The 26,040-nt window shown below is 39.1% G+C and overlaps 1 protein-coding gene across 1 annotated transcript in view; it reads left to right on the top strand.

The window, feature by feature from the left end:
* Positions 1 to 8,302: 8,302 nt before the first annotated feature.
* nr3c2 (nuclear receptor subfamily 3, group C, member 2) overlaps positions 8,303 to 26,040 on the top strand; it is a 108,954-nt gene continuing 91,216 nt past the window's right edge. Inside the window, exons 1-2 of the mRNA XM_053501622.1 lie at positions 8,303 to 8,753; positions 11,297 to 13,097. Of these exons, the coding sequence (XP_053357597.1) occupies positions 11,317 to 13,097 (1,781 nt within the window). The 5' untranslated portion in view covers positions 8,303 to 8,753; positions 11,297 to 11,316. The remainder of the gene's footprint in view (positions 8,754 to 11,296; positions 13,098 to 26,040) is intronic.

The following is a 26,040-nucleotide window of genomic DNA, read 5'->3' as shown; positions in this document are numbered from 1 at the left end:
ATGTCCTCAGATGCCTTGATAGAATATGGAAAAAAAAAAAAAAAAACAGAAATAGCGACTCATCTAAAACCATAACAAGTTTATATGTTATAAAAAATAAAATAAAAAGCCTGCATGGTTTCTATGACGGTTTGGACATTCTACTAACGCAACCAGTGCACGAGAAACATCTGCATATGGCTTTCTTTGGGGTATTTTGGGCCACTGAAGCGCACGAGTGCCGCTGTTATCCGGGTGTAATGTGCTTGCCTGGCATCCGGAACAGAACGTATGTGAGGAAACACGTCGCATATTAATCTGTAATCTACTTGACACAATTTCAGTAAACAAAACATTATTCGGTGATGAACACGCTAACGATAATGCACCGATCCGGAGTCAGGGCCGCGTCTCATATTTGGTGTTCCTACTGAATATGGATCACAGGCATAATAGGATAAACACATTATTCAATCTGCCTGTTCTGGTGTACCTGGAGTTCTGTAGTTAGTCATGCAAAACCGTGTTCAAGCCTCAATATTATAACCTCAGGGAAGAAAGCCGAGACTATAACGGGAGGTGATGGACATCATTTGAATTCAGGGCTGGAGTCAGGGACAGGTGTTAAAGGTCATCCTTTACAGACTGGTAACAACAAAAAGTGTGGAAATGCATTAAGAGTGTACATGCATTAAGTAAGGAATGAAATACCTGACATGGATATGTGTACACAATACATATATACACATATACACAATACGTATACACATATTTTAATAATTAATGTATAGCTATTTATTATATATGATATTATATTAACATAATATGCATGTAAGGGGAGTGGTGGTTCAGGTGGCTAAGGCTTGAACGGGGATCTGAGGGTCTGGGTTCTTGCCCCATTATCAAATGGTCCGCTGTGGTGACCCCTTAAAGGGAGAAGCTAAAAGAAAGTTTTATTAATATAATATACAGCGTACCTTTTTTTCTTTTTCCTATATATATGTACAGCACAACAATGGACTGTTGGTTATTAAATTACATAATTCCATATGTCATAAAATAGAAATTAATATTTAGAAAAATTATGACCAGTATAAATATGATGATCTGCATTTTAATATATAAAGTGTGATTATTATACTTATTAATATTAATATACGTGTGATGTGATGTCATAGGAAAATAATCAGTGAAGAGGTGGCATGATAATATGATGATTAATTTCCTATAAGACCACACCCTGAAAAGTTTAATTTAAAATTATGATTGACAAACAATTAACAAATGACACATTGTATGTTGTTTCCATTTATAGTACCAGTTAACTTTGTGGAATATCAACAAGACAAGTTCGACAAGTAAAAAAAACAAAAAAAAACATGTAAATTGTTCCTATAGAAACTATAAGGTATTCGAGCAGTAGCATTAATGTAAACCTGCGATCTGAAGATCAGACAGAGCTGCTGGAAATTAATCAACACCTTCAGACTAATCAGATCCGAGAATCCAACCGTGCTGTGTTATAAAGTCAATAACTGATTAATAGACAGGAAACAGGAAGCATGGACTGTAGAAAACCAGGAAGACAGCAGGAAGCACATATGAGAATTCCCGTCATTGCCCGAGCTCGCCGTTTATGTTTTGATAACGCGGAGGTCAGATATCAGCAAACAGGATGAAAAAGTTAAGGGCTGGAAGCCCAATAATTGTGCTAAATCACATGTACGGTGCCTGGTTTGAGAGTCCAGTGTGTTTTTTCTGTTCCTGAATCTCATAATTCCTGAATCGAGTAAAAAAGTCTTTGACAAGGTTTAACGGCTTTGGCTTTTTGGGTAGGAATAAAAACTCTATGATTTGCACGAAACTCCTTTATTCCTGGTAAAATCAATCAACACATATGATATTACAGATATACTTAATTGGTGCACATTTTGTGAGATAAGTGAGTGGGAGGTTTGGAGGTTTTCTTCAGGAAGGGCTCGATTCCTCAATTTCTAAAAGCACTTTCGATTGCACAGACAGGATGGGATTTGGCATTTCTGCAAATGCCTCGGGGGCAGTGGAGCGTTGCTGCAGGGCAAACTCCTTCACCTACGGCGTAGGGGCTTGGACAAATAATTAGATTGCTAGTGTACTTATATGACTGAAAACCTACTAATGTGTGGATGCAATGGTTACTTTTTTAAAATGCCTGATAATCTTAAATTATTTATTCAATCTTCATCCATTCATTCAATTGCTTCTTATTGAACTTTCTTTTTTTTTTTTTTTTAGGTGAGTTCATAACAAGTAGAAATACTCTTACTCGGTCTAGCCCAAGGGACTCGGGGCGCGAGGCAGAGTACACCCTGGACGGGGTGCCAATCCTCCAACAAGCATTTACGCAGGGGTACGGGGTGTGAGGGCTCAGTGATATTTAATATACCATCGTGCCACTTAAACAGAAATCCAAAAAATATTAATAAATAAAAGGAAAAATAAGATAAAGGCATAGATGGCATAAGTATGCACACCCCTTAACTAACACTTTGTTAGGGCACTTTTTGCTCGCAATACAGCACTTGGTGTTTTTAAATAAGAGATTGTCATTTAAGAATTTTATTCTCTTATTCATTGCAAAAAATATATAAACACTCTCCCTTTTTCAATCACTCTACAGGTTTTTTTTGATAGGGACCATTCCAAAATTTGGATTTTCTTCACATCAATACATTCCTTTGTTGATCTGTGAGTAGTGCTTTGGATCACTTTTGCTAGGAAATTTGAATTTTCTTCTTCCCCAGCTGTCTAACAGATGCCTGCCAAAATGGACCGCTGTTAGACTGAGTCAGTGATTTCATCTGGCGTGATTAGAACCCCAGTACTATGTGAAGAGAAGCAGCTCCAGGGCATGATGCTGACACCACCGTGCTTCACCATGGGTACGTTGCTGTTGGGGTGATAAAGTCTCTCTTTGTTCTTTTACACCAAACAACTCTTGCACACAAAGTTCTAATTTACACTCATCAGACCATAACAATTGTAACTTGGTTCTGGCAAAGCTAGAGGTGTGTTTATCATGAGAAATGGTGTTCTTCAACCCCACAGCCCTCTCATGAAGAATACAAAGGATTGTCATACAGAGACACCAGCACTGTGGAGACACAGTGTAATGTACTCTCAGTAGTCTCCTTTTCTTTTCTTTTTTTAAAGATATGTATTTGGGATTAGTAAGAATAACTTAATTAAGGGCAGGTCTATGATACTGACCAAAAATAAGTAAATAAATAACAATAATGCATATAATAAAAGAAAAACTTTCATTCTGTTTTTACTCTCATATCACCTTAATGGTGGAAAAGACCCGACGTGATTTATCTTGAACACACTCTGAACAGGGCTGTATAGACCTTAGTATATAATCTTACAAAATAAACAATGTACCAGTAAATGATTTTATTGTAAAATAAACATGAAGTATTATATATGTACAATGATATTAATGAATTTTGATTTAACATATTGGATTTTAATTTGTATTTAATGTTTTTGCATAAAACGCAACGTTTCGAAACACTTTTCACAAATATCCCAGATCTACAGGATAGGTGCCTTCTACTACATTTTATTTTTCTAATGTTTTTTTTTATTTTTTATTATTATTAAATTTTTACATTTTTTTTCTTGTAAATGTAATAAAAATTTGCCCTGTGTTAAATGAAATAAAATGTTAATCGAAATAAATAAATTAACTAAATAAATGAGTAATTTTCATGAGAAGTCAATTTACTTTTAATAACCACCTACTTGAACAACTCCGCTCTCAGAAATGACTTAACTGATCTTCCCGTACACCCAAACATCATCTGTTAGTCAGTAGTCGCACTTCGCAGAACTGATTTCACTGATGCTGTGGATTTGCGAGGGAGGATTTTCAGTGGTGTTTCAGAAGAAACAGGATTTTGGTTTTAAATATCTGAATCTATTATGTGTCACTGTTGAGCAAAACTGGGAGAATTCTAATGAAGTATGAATTCTTAATTGATCAGATGGTGTGGATTTACACACACACGCACGCAGGCACACAAACACACAAACACACAAATATATATATATATATATATATATATATATATATATATATATATATATATATATATATAGTATAAAATAAAACAGCATATATATATAACAATGAATTATAAATATAATATATAATTCATTATAATAATATATTTATAATGATTTATAAATAATTGTCGATACAGCGAAGTTTTCTATGAACAGATGTTCATTTATCATTTATGGAAGGAGTCTCCAGTTTCAGGAGTCTCCAGTTTTCCTGAAGGCAGCGTACACTGTGGATGGGGTGCCATCCATTGGGACACCAATCAGCCTACTGTACATTGCATGTCTCTGGATTGTAGGAGGAAATTGGAGTAGCTGGAAGAAAATCTTAACATTCCCTGGAGAGCTCTAATGTTAATCAATATGTTTCTTGCCAAAATTTCAAATCTGACTGGGTTCGATTCCCTCCTCTGTGTGCATGGAGATTCCTTTTTTCCCCCCTCCATTTTCTTGGAGAAAAGAAATCACTCCCCCTCCTTTGCCAAGTTATTTTGGTTAACTAATAAATAAATGCATTCTAAGTATAAATTGATAAAAAAAAAAAAGTACAGTGACATCGCTTGACAAAAAAATAAAAAAATAAATCTAGGTTGTCATGGCTGGCCAAACCACTCTATTGCAACAGTTATAATTTCCAGCACAACGAGGAATTCTTTTTCTTTTCCTTTTTTTTTCTCCCTAGGACAAAAGAATTAATAAAACAGGTTTGACAGACGGGTAATTCTGACATTCAGAAAATTTTATCTGTAGGATTGTGTACGAATGATTGCATGAGGTGTGACTGGCATATTTCTGCATCACCACACCCAGATGTTGAACGTGTTGCTTTTCCGGCAACATGTATTGTCCATCGATGGGTGGCTCGTTGGTCCGGGTTTGGACATTTCTGGCAAATCCTCTGTTGTGGCTTGTTCAGTCTCAACCACAGGTATAAAGACAGTAGGTCAGAAAGGGGGAGGTCTCAAGCTAGCCAATCATGAGTATCTGTGAGCTTAGGTATGTTGAAGAGGGCAGATAGCACTTTCCTAACCTACCCTGTCCCCTGCCCTGACCATGAGCAGCATGGTATATATACACCATCCTATATATACATATATATCATGATAAAAGTACATATAAATATATATCATGGTAGAAAGAGAGAGAGAGAGAGAGAGAGAGAGAGAGAGAGAGAGAGAGAGAGATGTAGGCTTTCATTGCCCTAAGGTAAAATCCTCTTTTAGGTGAAAGTGGTAATGTTATGATCCCCCCCTGAAACAACAAATTAGTCATGGTTAAGCATTAAAAGGTACATGGTTGGTTTAAGACAAGTCATTCATCTGGATCTAAGCAAATAATTTGTGTAAGGGAATATCTTTAACAATTTTAGTAAAATATCCTTAAATTAAGGTCTGAAGAAGGTTCCCAGTTTCTCCATAATTGGAAGTTAACTGTAGCACCCCCTGGTGGTAAAATTCTCTAAATCCCAATTTAAGTGTTGTAGTTTAGCTAGAAAATAAATCAACTAACAATTAAATAATACCAAATCAGTATTTTAGATATAGCCCAACCATACAGACTCACCAACACCCTCCCCACATCTCTCTCTCTCTCTCTCTCTCTCTCACACACACACACACATCATTACATTAGTGAGCTTCATGTTTGCAGTATTCTGTCAGTGAGCAGCTGCGAGTGGAGCAGGTTTCTGGGTGGGAAAACTGTGTGTTTGTGTGTTAACCCCTGCAGCTACGACCCGACCGACGGGGCCCGGGAAAACAGCGAGAACACCGCACCGCCAAGAGCGGTTCTTACTCAAGGCCTGAATTTAAAGATAAAGTCTTCCTCCGAGCTCATACAACCTTATAACCTCATACATATTTTTAGAAAGAAACTGCATACGACCTTCCAGCTTTATACAGTACATAACAATGTTTTACCTCTAATTAGGAGAAGTCAGTACAGACAGGAAACCAAGGCACGCTAATCAGGGCATTCAGCTGCATTTGCCAGTTTGGCACTGGACAAGGGCATACTGTACTGTACATGGGATGATGTTTTTTAAAGGCAGAAAAGATGCTGAAAGACACCACTGCCATCAGGGAGTACTGTTTCCATGAAGGAGTTAACGTGGTCTGCAGCAATGTTTAGGTAGGAGGTGTTTGTCAAAGTAACATCCACATGAATGTCAAGACCTAAGCAGAACATCGCCCAAAGAAACACACTGCACAACCTCCATATGAGTGTAAAATAAATCATAATTCATCAGACCAGGCTAACTTCTTCCATTACTCTGTGGTCCAGTTCTGAGACTCACATTCCCATTGTAGATGCTTTAAGTGGTGGACATGGGTCACCATGGGCACCCTCACCAGGTCTACATCTACACAGACCAATACTCAACAAACTACGATGCACCGTGTGTCCGGACTTCTTTCTATCAGAGCCAGCATTAACATCTTCACCAATTGGTGCTATAGCAGCACTCCTGAGGGCGGCCATGATCCTGTCGTCCTCTGAACACTTTTGGTACGCACTAACCATTGCATACCTGGAACACCAAAGAAGACCTGGTATTTACGAGACGTTCTGACCCAGTGGTCTAGCCATCAGTCTGGCTCTTGTCAAAGATGCTCAGATGCTTAAACTTGCAGATTTTTCCTGCTCTTAACACATCAAGTTTAAGAAATGATCATTCATTTGCTGCCTCACATATCCACCGCTGGGCAGGTGTCACTGTAATGAAATAATCAGTGTTATCACGTCACTATTAATAAGTCGGTGGGTTTAATATTATGCCTGATCAGAAATGGTATGTTAAAGATTACATGATCATCTATATAAAAGATTTGTCTGTACATTGGTCAGAACTCGCTCTTTCAGTTATATCTTTTACGTTTCATATATTGGACGACCCGAATCCAGTCTCAGAAAATTTAGTCTGTACGTCTGTCCAGACAGATTTTGTTGCAGCATCACATAAAACTGGGTGGACAGAATTTATTGAAACTTTTCCTATCTGCCTGAAGTTTAAACTGCGCCATAACTGAAATCAAAATGTTGAGTAAAAGCAATGCTATGAATGGTTATGTCGTATATTTAATACTCTTCTTTAAAATAAGCTACTACTGCGCTGATTGCTTAATGAAAACAAACACCTGCACCACTAGATATTAATTAGAAAAGCTAACTTGAATATTTTTACTGGAATAAGTTAACATTTTCACGGCTGAAATAATAGCGCTTAAGTGGTATAAGTGAATTTTAATGGGCTGGAGTCGTTTTAAGACAAAACTTCATCTTTATTCAACTTCCTTTTTGATTTGTCATCTGTGATTCATTCAAGGAGTGTTTTTGGCTGAATAATAAACATAATATTTATTATAATTTTCTCCATCCTCTCTTTCCCATTGATTGTAATAAGGTGAAATTACAGTAGACTAAAAATCTTGCCATGAAACCAATACTGTACTGTATAATGTTGTCACATTAAAAATAAATTAGTAAAATTACAGTTAAAAAAATTTAAAGGGTTCAACTTTCATGCAGGCAGACCTGTATGTGGGGTTCAACCTGAAATAATAATAATAATAATAATAATAATAATATCACTGATTGCACAATAATATTAATAATAATAATAATAATAATAAATATAAAATATAAATTATGAATTATACTAAATATAAATCATAATATCACTGATTACATAATAGTAATATATCACTATAATTATTATATATAATAATAATATCACTGATTACATAATATTAATACTAATAATAATTACTATTATTATTATTATTATTATTATTTATAATAATAATATCACTGATTACTCATGATGGCTGATCAACTTTTTTTCTTTTTTATGGGTGATAAACCTTTTATATCTTGAACCTTTTTATTTCCACAAATAGTTAAACTCTTACCGTTAACGACGGTTACTGCACTTAGTCTAGTTTTTCAATATTATGACGTCGTTCTAAATACTGACCAACTGCAGTGAAGCGGCGCGTAATTAAACTCTGCCCGTGCCCTACTTCTCTCGGGCGCGCTTGCGCACTCTCTCTCTCTCTCTCTCTCGCTCGCTCTCTCTCGCGCGCGCTCTCTTTCTCTCCCTCCCTCAGGCGCGCACGGCGGGTAGGAGGGGCCCGTCGTTCGGACGCGAGCGCGCACGGCCGTGACGTCGGCGCTCAGCAAGTCCGCGCGCGTCCGGTGCAGTTCTGCGCCCGGGTGTTTTTTTTTTTTTCTTTCTTTCGCCGAGCTTGTCAGTCGTCTTCTTCATCTCGTTCTTCGGTTCCTTTTGTAGCCATGTGCACGGAACGTGAAAAGTGTTGACCTTGCAAAATAAAAAGTAAACCTTTTCAAGTCTTTTTATTTTTTTTTTTATTTTTGTTATTCTTTAAATAGGACCGGCTGCGCGCTTTGTCGTTTGGGGATTTAATGCGCGGCGCGGCGAGCTGTCAGAACTGGAAGTAGAGAGCGCACGGCGACCGCAAACAACACCGGAGACACACACACACACACACACACAGACATAGACACACACACTTTTGAGCATCAAACCCTTAGAGAAAAACAGAACTGATTCTTTTTTTCCTAAAGGTTGTTCTTTTTCCCCCCTCTTTGGATTACCGGTTGCACAGCAACGGAGACCTGTGATAAATCTGGATGTCGTAGTTAAGGTAAGGTCAACGTCCATATCCTAAATAAAAACAAGGTGAGATCTGCATCAGTCACCAGACAGACAGGTTTATCCCCGTGTCTGAATGTGCATTCTGCTAATTAAATTTCTATTTTTTTTTTAAATATATAAATACACATGCGTAAAACAAAGAGCTGTATACAATGTAGCGGGAAAAAAGGAAACATTGTATTTAAAGTTTGCAACAACTTGTCTTGTTGTCATATCAAAGAGTTGAGCGTCACTTCAAAGTAAAACAGTAAGCAGCGTCATTAAAGCCGTGCCTGTTGTTAACTTTAATCATGAATGTTATGCATTAAGTTTTGTTTTATTTCTATTTTTTTAATAACAACTTAAAAATAATCAAAACAAAAACCCTCTAGGCTGTAAATCAGTACTGGATATACTCAAGGTTTAATGTATGTCATGCATGGCACTCATGCGTACAAATCGCGCGTATAGCGGGTACAGGCACCGTAACTCTTGCACGGTGTCACCCTGTCGGTGTTAGGGACTGTCTGGATCAGAGTGTGTGTAAGTATAAAGAACTGCGTCACTGGATGGAGGAGCATCTGAGCGCTGCGCTTTGGTGGACCAAACTGCGTGATGAACACAAGTTGGACGCATTGTGCGCTTTTTTTTATTCTGGGAAATTAAAATTTCCAGATACCTTCAGGTAATTAATGGAATGACAGATCATTATTGTTTGTGTGTGTGTGTGTGTGAGAGAGAGAGAGAGAGAGAGAGAAAGTTCGTGTGTGTGTGTGTGTTCTTCACTTCAGTGATCGCATGCAAAAAAAAAAAGGAATGAAAAAAGTCGCATATCCCTCCCTCAGTGAACCGTGCATGTTGTACTGTAGAGCTTTAAAAACGACGTGCATGCACTTTTTTTTTCATTTTCCTAAATATTTTTTCTTTTTGGCTCTTGGACTGCACTTTTTTTTCTCTGCTCATGCAGCAGCTGTTTTAAACCCATGTGGATAGACAGAGCCCGTGAACGCCACTGTTGCGCAAATTTTTTCCTTTTTTTTCCCCGTTTGTTGCGTACATGATGACCGGCGATGATGAAGTCTGATCGTTCTTCGAAAGCTTATTAAAGCTTATTTATGTCCAGAACATGCGTGACGTCTTGAACCCTGATTGTGAACAGTGAAGGAGTCGAGAAGACTTTTTTTTTTTAAGTTTGCATTGACTTTTCTTTTTGTTTTTTATTGGTGTATTAAACTTGTAAGTTAAAAAATATTAATAAATGTATGCCATTTATTAAATATTTATTAAGACTTAATATATGATTTAGAACAATAGCTCTCAAAGTCAGGTCCTGGGAGTCTCCAGAGTATAGACGAGAGATCTGTGTTTGTTTTTTCCTGGAAATCATACTCAAAAATTTTTATTGAAATTTGCTTTGAAATGATGCTGTATTTATTATCAAATTTCGTATAATTGAACTATTTATGCGTTTGAAAAAACACTACACAATGTAATGGTTAAGGGTCTTGTAGGTCTTTTAACGACCTTCCATGCATTAGTCGAAGTCATTACCCAGTCAGTCACGAACCAATACAACAATAGAAAGTTTGGAAATAATCAAAATAAAAATAAATATAATAATACACTCCATGTTTTGAATATTTGTTTATCATTTGTTAGACTGCATTCAGAAAAAGGGCCATAAATAAATATACATATAACTGTTTATATACTGTATATATCTTACAGTTAAAATAGTTTAAGAAACTTATCTAGAATAGTCAAAGATGCATGTTGTTTTTGCATAGACATGCACAATATTTTGCATATTCAACATGACATCATTTGTTATCATACAGCTTAAAGCAACTTTGTGGCAGATTCTTCTGATCTGATTTACTGGGTAACTCACTTCAGTCTTTCCTTGCCAAGTACTATGACACACCACAGGTGTGATGACAGACCGAATAAAAACAGTTTGTTTTGCGATTTTAAAGGTGTTGAACGTGCATGATCTCAACATAATATGCATTCAGGGCATAAACTATGTGCAATCCAATACGACACAAATCTAGTCTATTAGGCCATTATATTTATGCCATGTTATTGATGCTCAGGATGTGCCTAATTGTGCACAAGTTTAATGATTTGCTCTAGGTTATAGTTCAGGAAATCTTCATGCAGATGAGTACAGATGCGTGTACACTGCTTTTTTTTTTATTGTAGACAGTGTAATGAAATAGGCACAACATTGTACTGCATGCCATAAACTTTATTTTCCCCACTCAGCTGCTTACAGTGACTGCCATTTGAAAACTGATGTTTCATTCAAAGGAGATTTTCTAAGCCTAAAACTGTGTATTTTATTATTAATAATGTATAAAAATGTTAAACAAGCAAAAATGTGTCAAGTACAAGATTGCACTATGTGACAGAGTACAGTGTCAGCTACTTTCCAACAGAAGTGATTTTTTTTTGCATGTTCTTTGTGTTAAAGTAAACGCATTTTATTTGCGATGAACAAATCTGTTATAGTATAATATATACTTGTTTCCCTTTTTTAAAACCCACCAGGTTTATCAAATGATCCAGGCATGGAGTCCAAAAGATACCAAAGTATTTACGAAGGTACAGACAGAGAAAACAGATGGGCCCAGATGCCAGGATCTATGGAGCAGTGCCACACAACAGAGGAGGGGAGAGCTCTGATGACCAGTGATGCCCTAATGGACATTGTAAATGCAAGCAATGCACCCAGTGTCCCAGCTCCAAAGTGCAAGGAAAGGGGAGGAAATAAGACCGAGATGCCAATGTCCCAACTCAATACTGACCAGCAGCTTGGCTTTCCTGTGTATAACAACTCCATCCATGGTCGCAAGCCAGAAGACTCTAAAGAACTCGCCAAAGCTGTTGCCGAGTCCATGGGCCTGTATATGAATGCTGCCAGGGAGGCTGAATTTGCCTTTGCCCAGCAGGGACAACCCGCTGGATGCCAAGGCAGCCCTGGAAAACTGTACCCTCTGTGTAGCAGAGGGATTGAGAATAATCAGTCTGGGACTATTAGAAGCCCCAACATGAAAGCTCCTCCAACAACATTCCCATCGATTTCCCAGTTACCAAATGGTAGTCTTGTCGAGTGTGGGGTAGGCACTGCACCAACATCTTCCACCTTGGGCACAGTTTTGCCAAGTCCTGCTGAAGACTCCAGCGGCATTTCTAGCCCAAGTGGAAACAACGTTGTGACTTCCACTACCAGTCCCACTTACTTTAGCACTAGCCGTCCTTCGCTAGGCAGTCCAGCAAGTCTAGGTCCAGTTGGTTCAGGCCTGGTACTGACCCACCGTGCCAACTCAAGCACCTGCAGTCCAGCAGAATCCAGCACTATGGGTACTCCACCACTAGCAAGCCCCTTTAACGTGATGAAGTCACCTATCTCAAGCCCCCAGAGCATGGGAAGCGTGAGGACACCTCCATCCTGCAGCACCAACATGAGGTCGTCTGTGTCCAGTCCCACAGGAAGTGGTGGCACCTTGCGGCCCACTGGATCTACTCCACCCACAGGTGGTTCCATGGCCATGTCTAGTCCCAGGAACCCTTCCAGAACTTTTTCTGGTTCAAGCCCTCCCAGCAGTCTTGGCTTGGTTCAGAATGACATCCACAGCCCTGATGGCCACGAGCATGACTTTAAAGGCTTCAAGTTCCCCAAAGTGGAGAACTTGGATGGGGAAATGGTTAATGTTGGCCTGGACTCCATGGGAATGGTGAAGTACATCAAAAATGAGCCAGACACCGATTACAGGAGTATGTGTCTGGGTAACAGCAATGGCAATGTGCCGCCTTCACCGTTTGCATCGCATATTAAGACTGAGCCTAACAGGGAAGCGAATTGCTCGAATGCACACTATGGGGAACCGCAGCAGCCCATGGGATTCTTCCCAGCTACAGAGACTACATATTTGTCCTTGAGGGATAATATTGATGAATACAGTCTCTCTGGGATCCTGGGACCTCCCATTTCTTCTCTTAATGGCAACTATGAGTTTGGTGTGTTTCCAAACAATGACATGCCCAAGGGGATTAAACAGGAGACCAATGATGGCAGCTATTACCAAGAGAATAATAACGTGCCCACATCAGCTATTGTCGGTGTTAATTCAGGTGGACATTCATTTCATTACCAGATTGGAGCTCAAGGAACAATGTCGTTTTCACGGCATGACATGCGGGACCAGACGAACCCCTTGTTGAATCTAATTTCTCCAGTTACAGCACTAATGGAGACATGGAAAACACGCCCAGGCCTGTCTCAGGCTCCGCTGTCCGCCTGCGGGGAGGGCTACCCGGCCCCAGGCTGCGTCTCAGACACCATGGCAAGGTAGGAAGGAGACAATGTGTGGCTGTTTTTTTTTTTTTTTAAACCAGTTTTTGCTGGCAAACAAGCTAGATGGTGTTTCAATAAGGTTTTTTAAGGTAACTTTAATAATTACCTTTGACTTACAAGCTGGTATATCTCAGTGTGTCGTCACATTATAGTAATAAGCATCGTTTTTATATTCTATCATAGGTTTAACTTTATGAATAAAAAAAAAAAAGATTGTTTGGATAACTTTACATTTGTCCAAGTTATTTCACTGTCCAGGAAGTCTTGTAATTTACTGTATGTTGTGAAAGAGCAAGGAAAGAAAACCTGAAAAATGAGTCGCAGCAAACTCCATGTGAAAATGACTCAGAAGAATGTGAGGGTTACAATAGATCCAAGCTGGGATCAGATTTCTCATTCAGCTCAATATAACACTTTAGTATGAGACATCGGTTTCTTTCTGAGACTAAATTATTGTTAAGCACCATGCCGTTTCATTCACCCACTTCTTGTTAAACACTATAATTTGATGTCATCTTTATACTCACGGGTTGTAAATATAAACGAAGAGGCAAAGTTTGGTTCTTATCTGTTTTACATTTGTGCACCAAAACACCTTCAGTATGATGTTATCAGGATTTTCCCCCCCACTTTTTTCTCCTAGAAACCCTGTGTCACGGTAATGACTTCCTTTAGGGGGTTTATAGGGTTCTGCTATTATATATATATCTAGACTGTAAATAATTAACATTGGCCGCACGGGTTTTTATGCTATAAAGGGACAATGGCATAAACAGTCTGGGTGGAGTGACCTAATAAAAACAAACAATGGAGGGGAGGGAGCAAGTTAAATGTGCGTGTCGACAAACTCCAATAGAGGCTTAACGCTACACACCTCTTACGCTGGCACAGCTGTTAATCCAACTTCAGAGGTCAGCGGTTATGAAACGCCGGGACGAGAGACTGGGAAAAATAAAAACAAAATAGCGCAGCTGCAGGGAACCTTGTATTGGGGCCTCCAGGCTTTATTTACACTGAATCTAAAGATAAGGTTCTGCCTGGCAGTTGGAGACCTTGCCTGCAATGGCTGCACTGTGTTATGCATTAAGCTGACCTGATACAATATCTGCTGATTAATGGAGTCATAAACATATGGGTAGAAGATACCTGCTTGCATTTGTGTTTTTTTTTGTTTTTTTTTACAAGCTTGCAAATAGAAACCTATATATTAGGACAGCATGGAGTTTGGAGAGTAGTCTTGTACTTGAAGTACATTTATCCCGAAATATTAGTTTAAAGTTTCTTTTAAAGTGTTCAGCTTTCATTATTTATATGAGAAATTAGAGAGGGACGTTGCCGTGTTCAGCATCACATTAAGGACAAACACATACAGTAATAGAAATAATAGACCAAAGAATGTGCACAAAATCCCAGAATGCAAAGCAGCAACGCGACGCAGGTTAATCATGCTAGAGACTCATCAGCGCTCTACGAGATGAATAAGAGAATGGACTTTAATATAAAAAATATATAGAAATAAAGCCAGAGTTAAATCCTACTGGCATCCCAATTAGCTGCTAGTCAAACGGCATTGTGGGTAATGTAGGAAATCAGGAAGTGTAAAGTGAAAAAGTAATCATCAACTCTGAATTGAATTGTAAAACCTACATTTTGCTGAAATGTACTGAATACTGTGTACTGAGTGTACAGTCATGTCAGCTTAAATGTCATCAGCTTTAATAAAATCAGTGTTAAACGGCAAGTTGTACTGTAGCATTCTCTGATACCAATAAAAAAACAACCAAACCTGAACATTCAGCTTTTATGCCTGCATGGCTAACCATGGGCTATGAGGACTGAATGTATGATGGGCTTTAGTGCTTTCTGGAATGCATTCTTATTTAATGCTATTGTGGAAACAAAACATCCACTGCATGCATTTAAACTCGTCTGCTAGCTTAAATGCGCCAAAATATTTAACAAGGCATTTGGTTAAAATAGCACTAATGCAAGTCAATCAAAGCTGTCTAAACAAATAGTAGCACGAAAGCGTGTCTAAAGTTCAACTGGCTATAAAAGTCACCGAGAAGTCACTGGGTCATAAAACAAAATGCTAGCTTAAGTATACTCCCAGAAGGAAAAAAAAAAGCTCCCATGTGCTTGCAAATGTCATATGTGTATAAATTAGGAGTGGACAGCTAACACAGGTTCCAGGGCTTCCAGTTCGATCTGAGCGTGCACCAGTGTTTCCTCTGGGTTTGTCAGTTTCCTCGCAAAACCACAGTATGTACTGTATGAGGCCCTGTGTTGACCTTACAGTACGTCTCGTCCCATCTCACGCTGCACGTCCTAAGGAGTCCCTGAGCAGGATAAAGTGAGTCCTGAAGATGATTGACATTGCTGTTCGTGATGCTACTTGGCTGGTTTTACTGACTGCATCCAAATGAAACTAGAGTAAGGAAGTCAAATAAATGATGTCGACTCATTTAAATGAGGTCTTTGCAATGACCTTGGTTTCACCTTTTTCCTAAACGATCCTGGTCTTTATGAGCACTTTTGAGGGGAGGAAATATTGCAATTGAAAAAAGAAAAGAAAAAAAAATCCATTGACTTCCACTCAAAGCACTAACAATGAGAATAATTAGTCCCAGTGTGTAGAATATAATGAATTCAATGGTTGCATGACCTTACAGAGTGGAAGTCAATAACCGGCACAGTGTGCACTAAATGTAGCATTCAATTTCAGTTTTTTTTTTTTTCCCCGTAGGTAAAACGCAAGAAAAAGAGATAAGCGCTCGGAATCTTGATTGATATTGCTACATCAGAGTACTTTTCTCCGAAAACTGTTCGGTGTCAGTTCTTTTTTTTTATGCTTGACCAAGACCAGAATGTAGGTCAGTGCAGCTGATCCCAGGTCAGCATTATACTGTATGTCCAATCACAATGGGCACGTGGACGGTCTTCAGACAACATTACAGCACTGCCAACAAGACTACAGCTGATAAAGCCTGGCCATGTGGAAGTACTTTAGCCATGCAAATTGTTGGAATAGGACGGAGGGTCGCACTAGTGCCGGGGTGGCTGTGGCACTGATTCAGCAATTCCTTAGGGTTACTGGACTGCTTCAGTTTTTTTTTTTTTAAACTTAAAACCTTTTTTAAAACTTGACCTATATTTAGAGATTTTAGAGTAGCCAACAGCTTTGCCATACCAATGATTTACACACCATTGCTTAACAATGCACACTGTATTTGGACACCTAATCATCACACCCGTGAAGATATACCGTATACACCCATACCATAAAACCGTACCAAAAACAGATAGTAAAGTTACAGTTTTAATTCTGACTGTTATAAAAGTGCTGAACACTGGAGACTAATAGAGATATTAAATTAACCATATTACACGTTGCAAACATTTTAAGGTTGATGCACACTGTATAGCTTCATATGAGTTATATATTACTATAGAAACGATAACGTACTATATAAGAAGTGCATTAATTTCAATCCTGTGATTGCCAAACTCCTGACTAATGAGAATAAATAAATTAAACTACTACTCTACTCTAATCTACTATATACTAATATAATATTCCTGATATTTTTATGGTTTTAAGTAAAATCTTCAACTCCCTCTTCCTTTCAAACCACACCTTAAAACTCTTGTCGTTTCTCTCTCTTGTATGTCTAGTTGCTTTTTTCTCACTTACTACACCCCTTCAACACTCTTTCCCTGCAGAATTTTAGAAAGAAAGAAAAAAAAAACAATACAGTACAGCAGATCTCTCCTGATTTGACCCCTTTCCTCCCTAATCTCCTCCCACATCCCCTACTCAGCGGCCATTTGATGTTTCACAGAAGCCTTTTGTTGCTTATACAGATCTCTGATATCCACATGTACACACTGGCCATTACAGAATCAGTCACAAGTTATGTAATAGCTTAGGGGGGGAAAAACAGGGTCAGGCAGGGACGGAGAGAGAGAGAGAGAGAGGTACAGAAAGATGGAAAGAGATAACAGTGTGTGTCAGGAGAGTAGTCATGCATTTAATTGTTTCATTTACCGTCCCACAAGATTCCAAGTCAGTTTTTTCCCCTCTTTAAACAAGCATAAGTTACTGCACCTTGTAACTCTTTTTTTTTTTCATGATTCGCAACTAAGGAGGCTCGCAAGTATGGTTTTTTTTTTACATCATTACAGTGCAAGCTACTGTACAGTGTGTCCAATACATTCATACACACATACACATATGTATAAATGTATACACACTTCAGGAAAAGAAAGGCTTGAGAGAGAAATATTTTAGTATTAGTTTTATTGCTTTATGTTATATTTTGGTAAATTATCTTTTTTTTTCTTTAGGCCGACTCTGTGTGTGTGAGTGTGTGTGTGTGTGTGTGTGTGTACCAAACCGAATGTCATATGTCTGTGAGCCATTCAAAACTTGTTTGCAGCAGTAGAAAGCCAATTTTTTTTTTTTAGTAAGATCTAAAACTTAAGAGTGTCAAAAATAAAAGGGAAAAATGCTTTTTCATTTTAAAAGCGGAATCATAAATGAACGTAAAGTGAGGTTTAATGTCTATTTATTTCATATTTTACTATATTTACATGTCTTTTTTTTTTTAAACGTTTTTTTATATGCGAACATATGATTGTAGTGATGGAAATTCGAGCTATAATAGTATTTCCGATGGGCAGATGCATTTGGCAATATGAAATTTCGCCCTAAGAACTCATCCAGGCGAGGTTCCACTGTAACGCAATACTGTATATGGGAATCCACAAGTCACTACTTTATTACGAGATTGCTTTTATAATTAAAAGTTTGACTAAATTACACTAGAGAGAAGTGTGTGTAGAATTGAGTGTGAAAGCTTTCCTGGAAAATGATGGTAATTTACAAACATAAATAATAATATCTCCTATCAAACCTGTCAAGTTTGCATGTGAGAAGTCTGATGATTAGGCCTCGTTATATCCTGCTCCATGTTGCTGGTGCTGTAGGGTGTTAGGATGTACTTGATCAATCACGTCTCCTTCCCCTCCACTGGTCTTAGATCGCTCCTGATAACAAGATTACTCTGCAGCATAAAACAGCAGCGACCAAAAACAACGATATTTCTGCTTTAATACAGTATATCGCATTGCCTTTGAACTGTAATCTTTCTTCTCGAATTTCCTGAAATCTCCTTCCTGTCTGCTTCGGCCAGTTTTTTATTGTTCGGATTTATTGGGCATTCAGGATGTCATGTGTAACCTACAGTTCATTTTGATGACACCTTCGAACAGGAAGTCAGATAATACCGGACATGAAACATCATGAACCTTTGCTAAGTACTTAAAGAGACAGTTCGAAAAATGCACCGGTGTCATGTTTGGAAGCCTATTTTCATGAATATTTTTACGCATAGAGCTGATGAGATTCAGTGCTCATGTGCACATACTGTACTCACAGTGACATAAACTGCTGTCATGCTCATGTACAGATCTGGCTGTATTTTTAAATCATAAATCAATCAAAGCGGACTGCTAAATAGGGAACTACAGCACCTCCCTGTAATACAAGTAACCTGATAACATATCTCAACCCTCTGGAATCTGTGGACGCGTCCTCGAATCCAAACGACATCATGTCATATTCAGTGCCAAGGAGTAGCAAAAACCAGGCCAAAGACGCTTTCATGTGATGTTTATATCTATGAAAAAAAAGAAAATCATATGCCGGTTTAAAAATAATGCTAAATTATTTCCTCGTGTGTCTGTTACTTTAGGAAGTAACAATGTTCCTTTTGTATTTTTTTTACCATAGGGAAAAAAAAAAAGAATGAAACTTTTTCTGCTGAATTTGCTGGAAATGAACGATCACTGCACAAGCAAGAAGGAGGACGTTGTGAAAACGTTCATATAATATGAAAACAATGAACATAGCTAGCTAATAGACTTTAAAAAGAGAGGATCTACTACACACTCCAGTGTGTGTGTGTCTATGTGTGTACTAACAAAACAAAAAGTAAAAAAAGTTTAATGCTTAAACAGGCCATTTAGATGAAATTTTTGTTAACTTATTTAAGAAATACTAAAATATGGGACCTTTAAATTAAATAGCTGACATAAAAAAAAAAAGTGTAGCATATGGCAGCCTTTTGAACCTGGGAAGTCTAAACAGAGCTTAACATGTCATGATGATTTAGTGAACATATTGTTCGGTTATAATGACAAAGATTTTACTAAGGTTTACTTTCTATTCTTATCTGTTGGTAACTTTTAAATATTTGTTAATTGCCTCCATACTATTTGCAACTGTGCTGAACCTGATTCTTATCTGTTGAGTCAGTGAATCCTTTGTCGTGACCTACTGTAGATTCATTCTTTTGTTGTTCAGTTGTTTGACTAATGCGAGTCATTCGGTCGTCACCTGGATTCACTTCTCCTTCAGTCAGTGACATCCATGAGTCTCATGCATATGGCACAATTCATTGAAAACTCCTGTAATTGAATAGAAATTTAATCGAAGTGTGGCTGCAATGTCTCATAAATTCCATCGCAAGTTTGTAAAGGTTTAGCATACACTCACACCAAGATTGTATAAATTTACATTCATTTGTTTTTGGAAACGATTAATCTAAAGCTAGGTGAAGTACAACTTAAGGAAAATGCTGCACAGGTTAAGGGGTTTCGATTACGGCTCCTGCGGTGACTCTCTGGCAGTCCTGGGATTTAACCTCACAACCTTATGATAAACAGCGCAGTACTGTAACCTCTAAGGTTTAGAAGGTCCAAGTCCAAGTCCATGTCCAAGTATTGTTTTTCTTTAATCACTTATTCAAATTCTGCAATTTCTTCTCGAGTGCTGCCGGCTCTCCAAAAAGAATATTATCTAATACTGAAGCAAATTAGTTTCAGCTGTTTAAGAAATACTTCTATGAAACAATATATCTAAATATATCAAAATATCCACTTCATGGACTGTTTTTTTTAACCCCACCTTGTAACAAGTAATATAATCTGATATCTGGTGTGCTTCGGTGGAGCGTACGCAGGGGAGTTCGAATGCTCTGGGCAGATATTTGTAAGGCTATTTTAAACCAAAGTGCTGAAAAACAATTGCTTCAAAGGACTCTTTTACATGACCATTATTAAAAGGATGAACTGATAGACCCCTTGCTTTCACGCTGCGGATATCTTTGCTACAGCATCTGGCAAGTTTATTTGTGAATTCCGCATTCAAAATGTCCCCGGAAGGAATACCCTGCAACCAAAACTAATGCCAAGGGTCTAAGGGACCAATCTGTAGCCTGTACAATCAGGACAAGCAGATTTCATCTTTGTTTTTGTTTAATCTTTTTACAACTTCATGTGTCAAGCAAATAATTCATAGTATAAAAATGTTCCTATACTGTAAGGCCTTGTTCACAGGGGCGTTAAAATCGAGTGTTTTTCTTGAGTTCGTAGCGTCCGGTGAGGGCGGATCAAGCGGCAAATGTTTTCTACACATAGGAGTCAATGAGAGTGTTCACACGGGCTTTGGTGATGTGCGTTTGTCCGGCATTAAAAAAACGTTGCATGCAGCTTTTTCTTGCCGTTCAAAACCTAACGAACGCAAGAAAACCTTTTAGTGAGTTTTCTTCACGTCCTTTTTACGCCTTGGAGGACCGGATATATCCCATGATCCTACATGCTATACATAGGGAAGTGCGCAAAAGGCAAAATAAAATAAATTGTTGAAAAACATACGTGGAAATTTTCGCATTTCTTCATAAACCACAAAAAAAACTTCCTTTAATCAGGGAGTCAGGGAGTGCGCAACGTCGGCTTTCATATCCAGTTCCCGATACTGCCCTCACAGGTTAACACACAAACTACAATTTGGGCTGCAGGCTGACATTAGATTGGATTTGCAGCATTGGATTTGCAGCCTGTCCAGAGTGTACCCCGTCTCGTGTCCTAAGTTTCCTGGGATAGGCTCCAGGCCTCCCGTGACCCTGTACAGGATAAGCAGTATAAAAGATGAGTGAGTACAATATACAGTTATTTCATGGTTAAACATATAAAAAAAAAGTAGCCAGACACACGATAGCATAACGGGAGGGCAGGTTTAGCTACAGTAACTAGCTCACTATGTGTTATTATCAAGGGCCACCCTACGGTTCTGAATAATGAAACCAATATGGAAGTGCCATAACATGCAGTTCCTCAAATGTCCACTAGGAGTGAGAAACCGGAAGAAGCAAACTGTAATTGTTGTAGTTTAACTTCCCACCAGAAAAGTAGTAGTAGTAGTAGTAGTAGTGTTAGCCCTTAGCATTTTTTTAGCTAAGCTAAAACTAAGCTAGCTTTCATGTTGTAAATCAAAACGTAGCTGTGTCCTAACCGAACAACCAGGTTCCATTCATTCTGTGTATTTGCTCATTTATTGGTTAACAAGGGTTACAGGTTCAGCCTCAACTCCTGCCAAGATGAAATACCTATATGACGTTATGGATGGTAATGATCACTTCCTTTTATAATATCTATGGTAATTATATTATGCTAGCTACTAACTTTTTAGTGTAATCATTAAGATTGTCAAGCAACCAAAACAACGAAATAGGTGGAACACTAAAGCTTCCAGAGCTTGCCTCATAACCTATTTTATAAATATTCAATAAATAAATATATTACAATTGTTGTAGCATGTACTGTACATGGCATGATTTTAATCACGACCTTCACTAACAGTCTATTACATAAAAATTTCAGCACGATGAAGCCAAGTTAAAAAGCTGTTATCTTCATCCCTTATGTAGAACGGCAGGTACAGTATTAGAGCAAAGTTCTGTTACTTCAGACAGGACCACTGGCATTGCCTCAATTAGCATGCGCCTTCTGTCATAGCATATTTTATTGTTTCTCAATCCGGCTAATCAGCTGATTACCAGACCCCGAGTCGGCGTAGGTGAATTAGAGGCGAGAGACTGCTAAAGAATGTGCATTACCGAGTTCAGGACCAGGGTGCTCAACGACCCGTACGCTTCAGGTCGATACGAACTTGCCTCGGCTTTTTGACTGCAATTACGGAAGCCTGTTAAGACTATTCCTTGTTACACGGTATGCGACTGCTAGGATTTGACAACAGACGTTGTTCTTTGTCAGATTATATAATGAGCATCCTATTATGTCCAATTAGGACATTTTGTTTACATCCAGGCTTGTACGTCAGGGGTTTGGTTATGGTGTTTAGCGGCACTGCAGCACAGTGCATCCTAAGATCACAGATGTGTCTTTTAAAAACCGTGTCCAAAACATACGTTGCGATATGTGTCGGTGATGCGCTATTCATTCTTTCTATTTTTTTAATAACCGAGTGAATGCAGATTTTTTTTGCACCCTACTGTATTCCATATTTATAGACTTTGATGCATGGCGTTGAAGTCTATAAATGGCTGTAATGTATCAGTCGATATAAATAGTTCTTCGAATGCTGCAGCTGCAGCTGTGAGCGGTGCACTTGGCTCTGACGCACACGGTTCGCTATGCATCCTGTGCATTGCGTGGCACTGTGGGCTTCATGAGCCAGAACCGGTTCTGCTCTCCGGGGCGAGAGCCGCCCCGGCGTGAGGAAACTGCGCCGAGGAAGCAGCAGGGCAGGAGGGAAGGGAACAGTTTGCACTGGCACAGCGCCAAATTTCAATGTTCCTCAGTCAGATGAAAGGGCATATCCCTGCGAGAGCAGCACTAATCACAGCGTAATTGTATGTTCTTCTACAAAATTAATGGACGCCGTTGATTTGATTAATACAGACACGGCAGGATGCTAATATCCAATTAAATCCCCACCTCGCGAAAGCTGACCCGGTACACCATGGTTACGAGCCAGACTTGTACCGTTAGCACATACACTCCAACAATGCCCTCAAGTCTCGCACGCTTTAAAAGGAGATTTATTTACTGTTTTTTTTTTTTTTTTTTTTTACCAAATGGTGTTAATTTTATTGCTTATAGATAAAATCTTAAACAGTCATTCAGTTTGAACAGTAAACAGAGAGTGTAAAGCAGAGAAATAATTATTCAATAAAACATAAAAGAGCGCAAAAACTGGCACGTCAGGTTATACTCGTTAGGAGATGACAGCAATTAGAGGCTGTGTGAGTGACATATGTGGTGTGACAGCATTGTTTAGTTAAAAAAAAAAAAAATTATTTCCTTAAATTTAGCACTTGCTTAATTATGTGAAAATAATTTAATCCACCCTCAGTTCATCTCCATTTCACATAACGTGCTCCTGACGTACAGCGAAAGTCCACCTTAGTAATGAAAACGTCAAAAATTTTGGACCGCGTTCAGGTCGGAGCAGTTTTAATCCAAATACAATTGCATGCCACCATCAAAGGTTCAATCTCGTTAAGCCTGTCGGCCGAATTGAGTTCGTCATGGCGGGAACGAAACGTCCTGCAGAATCGGAGGAGTGAAGATTTGCAAACTGGGAAAGGACTATTTAAGGAACGAGGGGCGACGAGCCAATCACAGCGTATTTGATTTAGCCGCGGAAAGGCCCTTTTAGCGACGTCAGGTAGCGCAAAGGAAAACAAAACGAACAAAATTACACTACATCAAAGCTCCATTAATTAGCTTTGTTACGCATGCTGCTTGGCATTCACACTGAAATACAAGTATAAATAAATAGCAGTGTGTCATCGTTATCAATTACGTTTTGATATTATGCCGGAGGGGAAAAACTTGTGCTTTGGAAATCAAGTGCACCTGTGAAAAAAAAAAAAATAAATAAATAAATAAAAATTGCTCTTGCCTTAAATTACTCCCCTCAAACTAACAATGAGGCAGTGTCACATTTTCGTGGTAAACAGCACGCATGCGTGCACACACACACGCACACACACACACACACACAGAAACAGCACTGGGTTGGCACACTAATAAAGTGTAGTTCCTGCACGCTAGGGATTCTGCACTCAGAATGGCTGTCCTGATTTGAACTTTTCCTCGGTGAAGCTGCGCCAGGTTTCCGCGAAGCACAAGGAGAGCTGCTCGCCTCGGTGCCTGCACTGCCTATCTCGCATGCAGGCTGCGCTTCTCACCTACGGGTTAGCTGAAAGCTTTTTTTTTTTTTTTTTTTTTTTCAGGCAGCATTTTGTTTAGCTATTTTCTTTTTCTTTTTTCGAATGTAAGCTAGGTGGAAGGAGAGCATGTCTTTATGCTGGAATCTCAGTTTGGCTTTAGCGTTACATAATGTATTACATAACACCGGTTTATTAAACCAGGCCCAGGTCTGTCTGCCTGTCTGACTGTCTGTCTGTCTGTCTGTCTGTCCACAGCAGTTAGGGTTATAAAAAGTATGATTAATGAAGTTGTACATCCAGATCTATGGATGTACTGTGTGTTTAAAGTGAAGGCAAGCTTGACAGTCACGACTGCTGTCCGTGGATGAACGCGCAAACAATGCGTAGCTCAATCATTCACGTTTAATAGCAGGTTTGCTTAAGTGTTCATTATGAGTCCCCTTTTTTTTCTGCTAAACATTTTTACTTTGTCTGTGGATGAAGCTCGACTAAGCAACCTGGCAGACTCACCCACGCGGTCGGAAACGACAGCCGTTAATGAAGGCTCTCTCTTAAAAAAAAAAAAAAAAGAAGTTAATTGTTCCACATGGGTTGTTGGCAAAGTAGGTCAGGCTCAGTATATCTCAATTAAACAAGGCAGGGAGGAGGGAAAGCGGAAATCATGCAAACTTTGCCAGCAGGTTTTACATGCGTGCTCATGCACAGATCACGTACTTACGTGCGATCCTAACATCCAGTTAACTCACAGGGTGTCCAAAGCCACAACATCGAATGTGACCTAGAAAGTGAGCTGTGTGTGCATTCCAGCTCCCATGTTGATACGACAGCAAGAGACACACACACACATTTGTCAGGCCTTTACAGTGAAGAACACGTTAACATGCTTGTTCATCTTGCTATGTCTGGGATAAAGGGCACGTGGGTCATTAATCAATGCTAGCCGTGACCTCGAGCGAGAGCTAACATCTGACTGAACCAGCAGGTAAAAATACACAGGCAGGTGTCGGACAGCGCTTTGTAGAAAACACACTATATCATGTTCTCGTCGAAAGAGGAGCCTCAAAGAAGATAGGCCGAAGAGGAAACACTAGCAGGACGCGGGTAAAGAATGGCACTAGCTTGAGAAGTGTGTGGCGTAACAGCTGCGAATGGGAGGCAGTGCCTGTAGGGTTGAGGGCAGGTCCGTGGTTTAGCCATGGCACAACCCAGTCACATCTAAGACCATTTTTATCAAGCGTCGATCCATTCTTGGGTTCACTTTATGCGAGGTCAAATGCAGGTTAGGGCATCTGTGCAAGCCAAATGTGGAACAATGGGATTCCCTCCTCCACAATGAAGGGGAAAGTCATTGTTGTGGTATACACTGTAAAGAAGGCATTGAAATAGGAATGGCTGCAACCTTTTTCATTTTTATTATTTGGGAGACAGTTGGGTAACCTGGCTCCACTGTTTAAATTGACAGGAGGAGGAGTTGCTCTAGATATCCGTATCCTCCCCCTTGCAGCATACACGTCAAACACGCATCTGATATGATCGACTTGGGGCTACCACGTCATCCACCTGCTCCACACACGTAATCTGGCGAACAGACTCCTTCAGATCCTCCCAGGGACCTGGGATCTTTCCTGAAGGCACTCGACCCCAGAGTTTGGTTCATTTCGATCAATGAGAACACAAGCGTTCCAGAATCAGTAGACCGCACTGCTTGAAATGTGTTCTCGAGCACTCAGGTATGGATCGATCAGATATGGAAGCCAATCGTGACTGAACACGGAAGTGGACATCCGTATAAAATGCGTTGTCATCAGCGCTGTCGGCCTCTTCTAAAATCTCCATGTGGGCATAGCACGCGCCAATCTCATCTTCTAAACCCACAGCACCATAGCTGATACAGT

Source organism: Clarias gariepinus, chromosome 8 (assembly GCF_024256425.1).
Source record: "Clarias gariepinus isolate MV-2021 ecotype Netherlands chromosome 8, CGAR_prim_01v2, whole genome shotgun sequence".
Classification (NCBI taxonomy): Eukaryota; Metazoa; Chordata; class Actinopteri; order Siluriformes; family Clariidae; genus Clarias; species Clarias gariepinus.
Note: the sequence above shows the minus strand (reverse complement) of the source record. Positions and strands in the feature narration are given on the sequence as shown.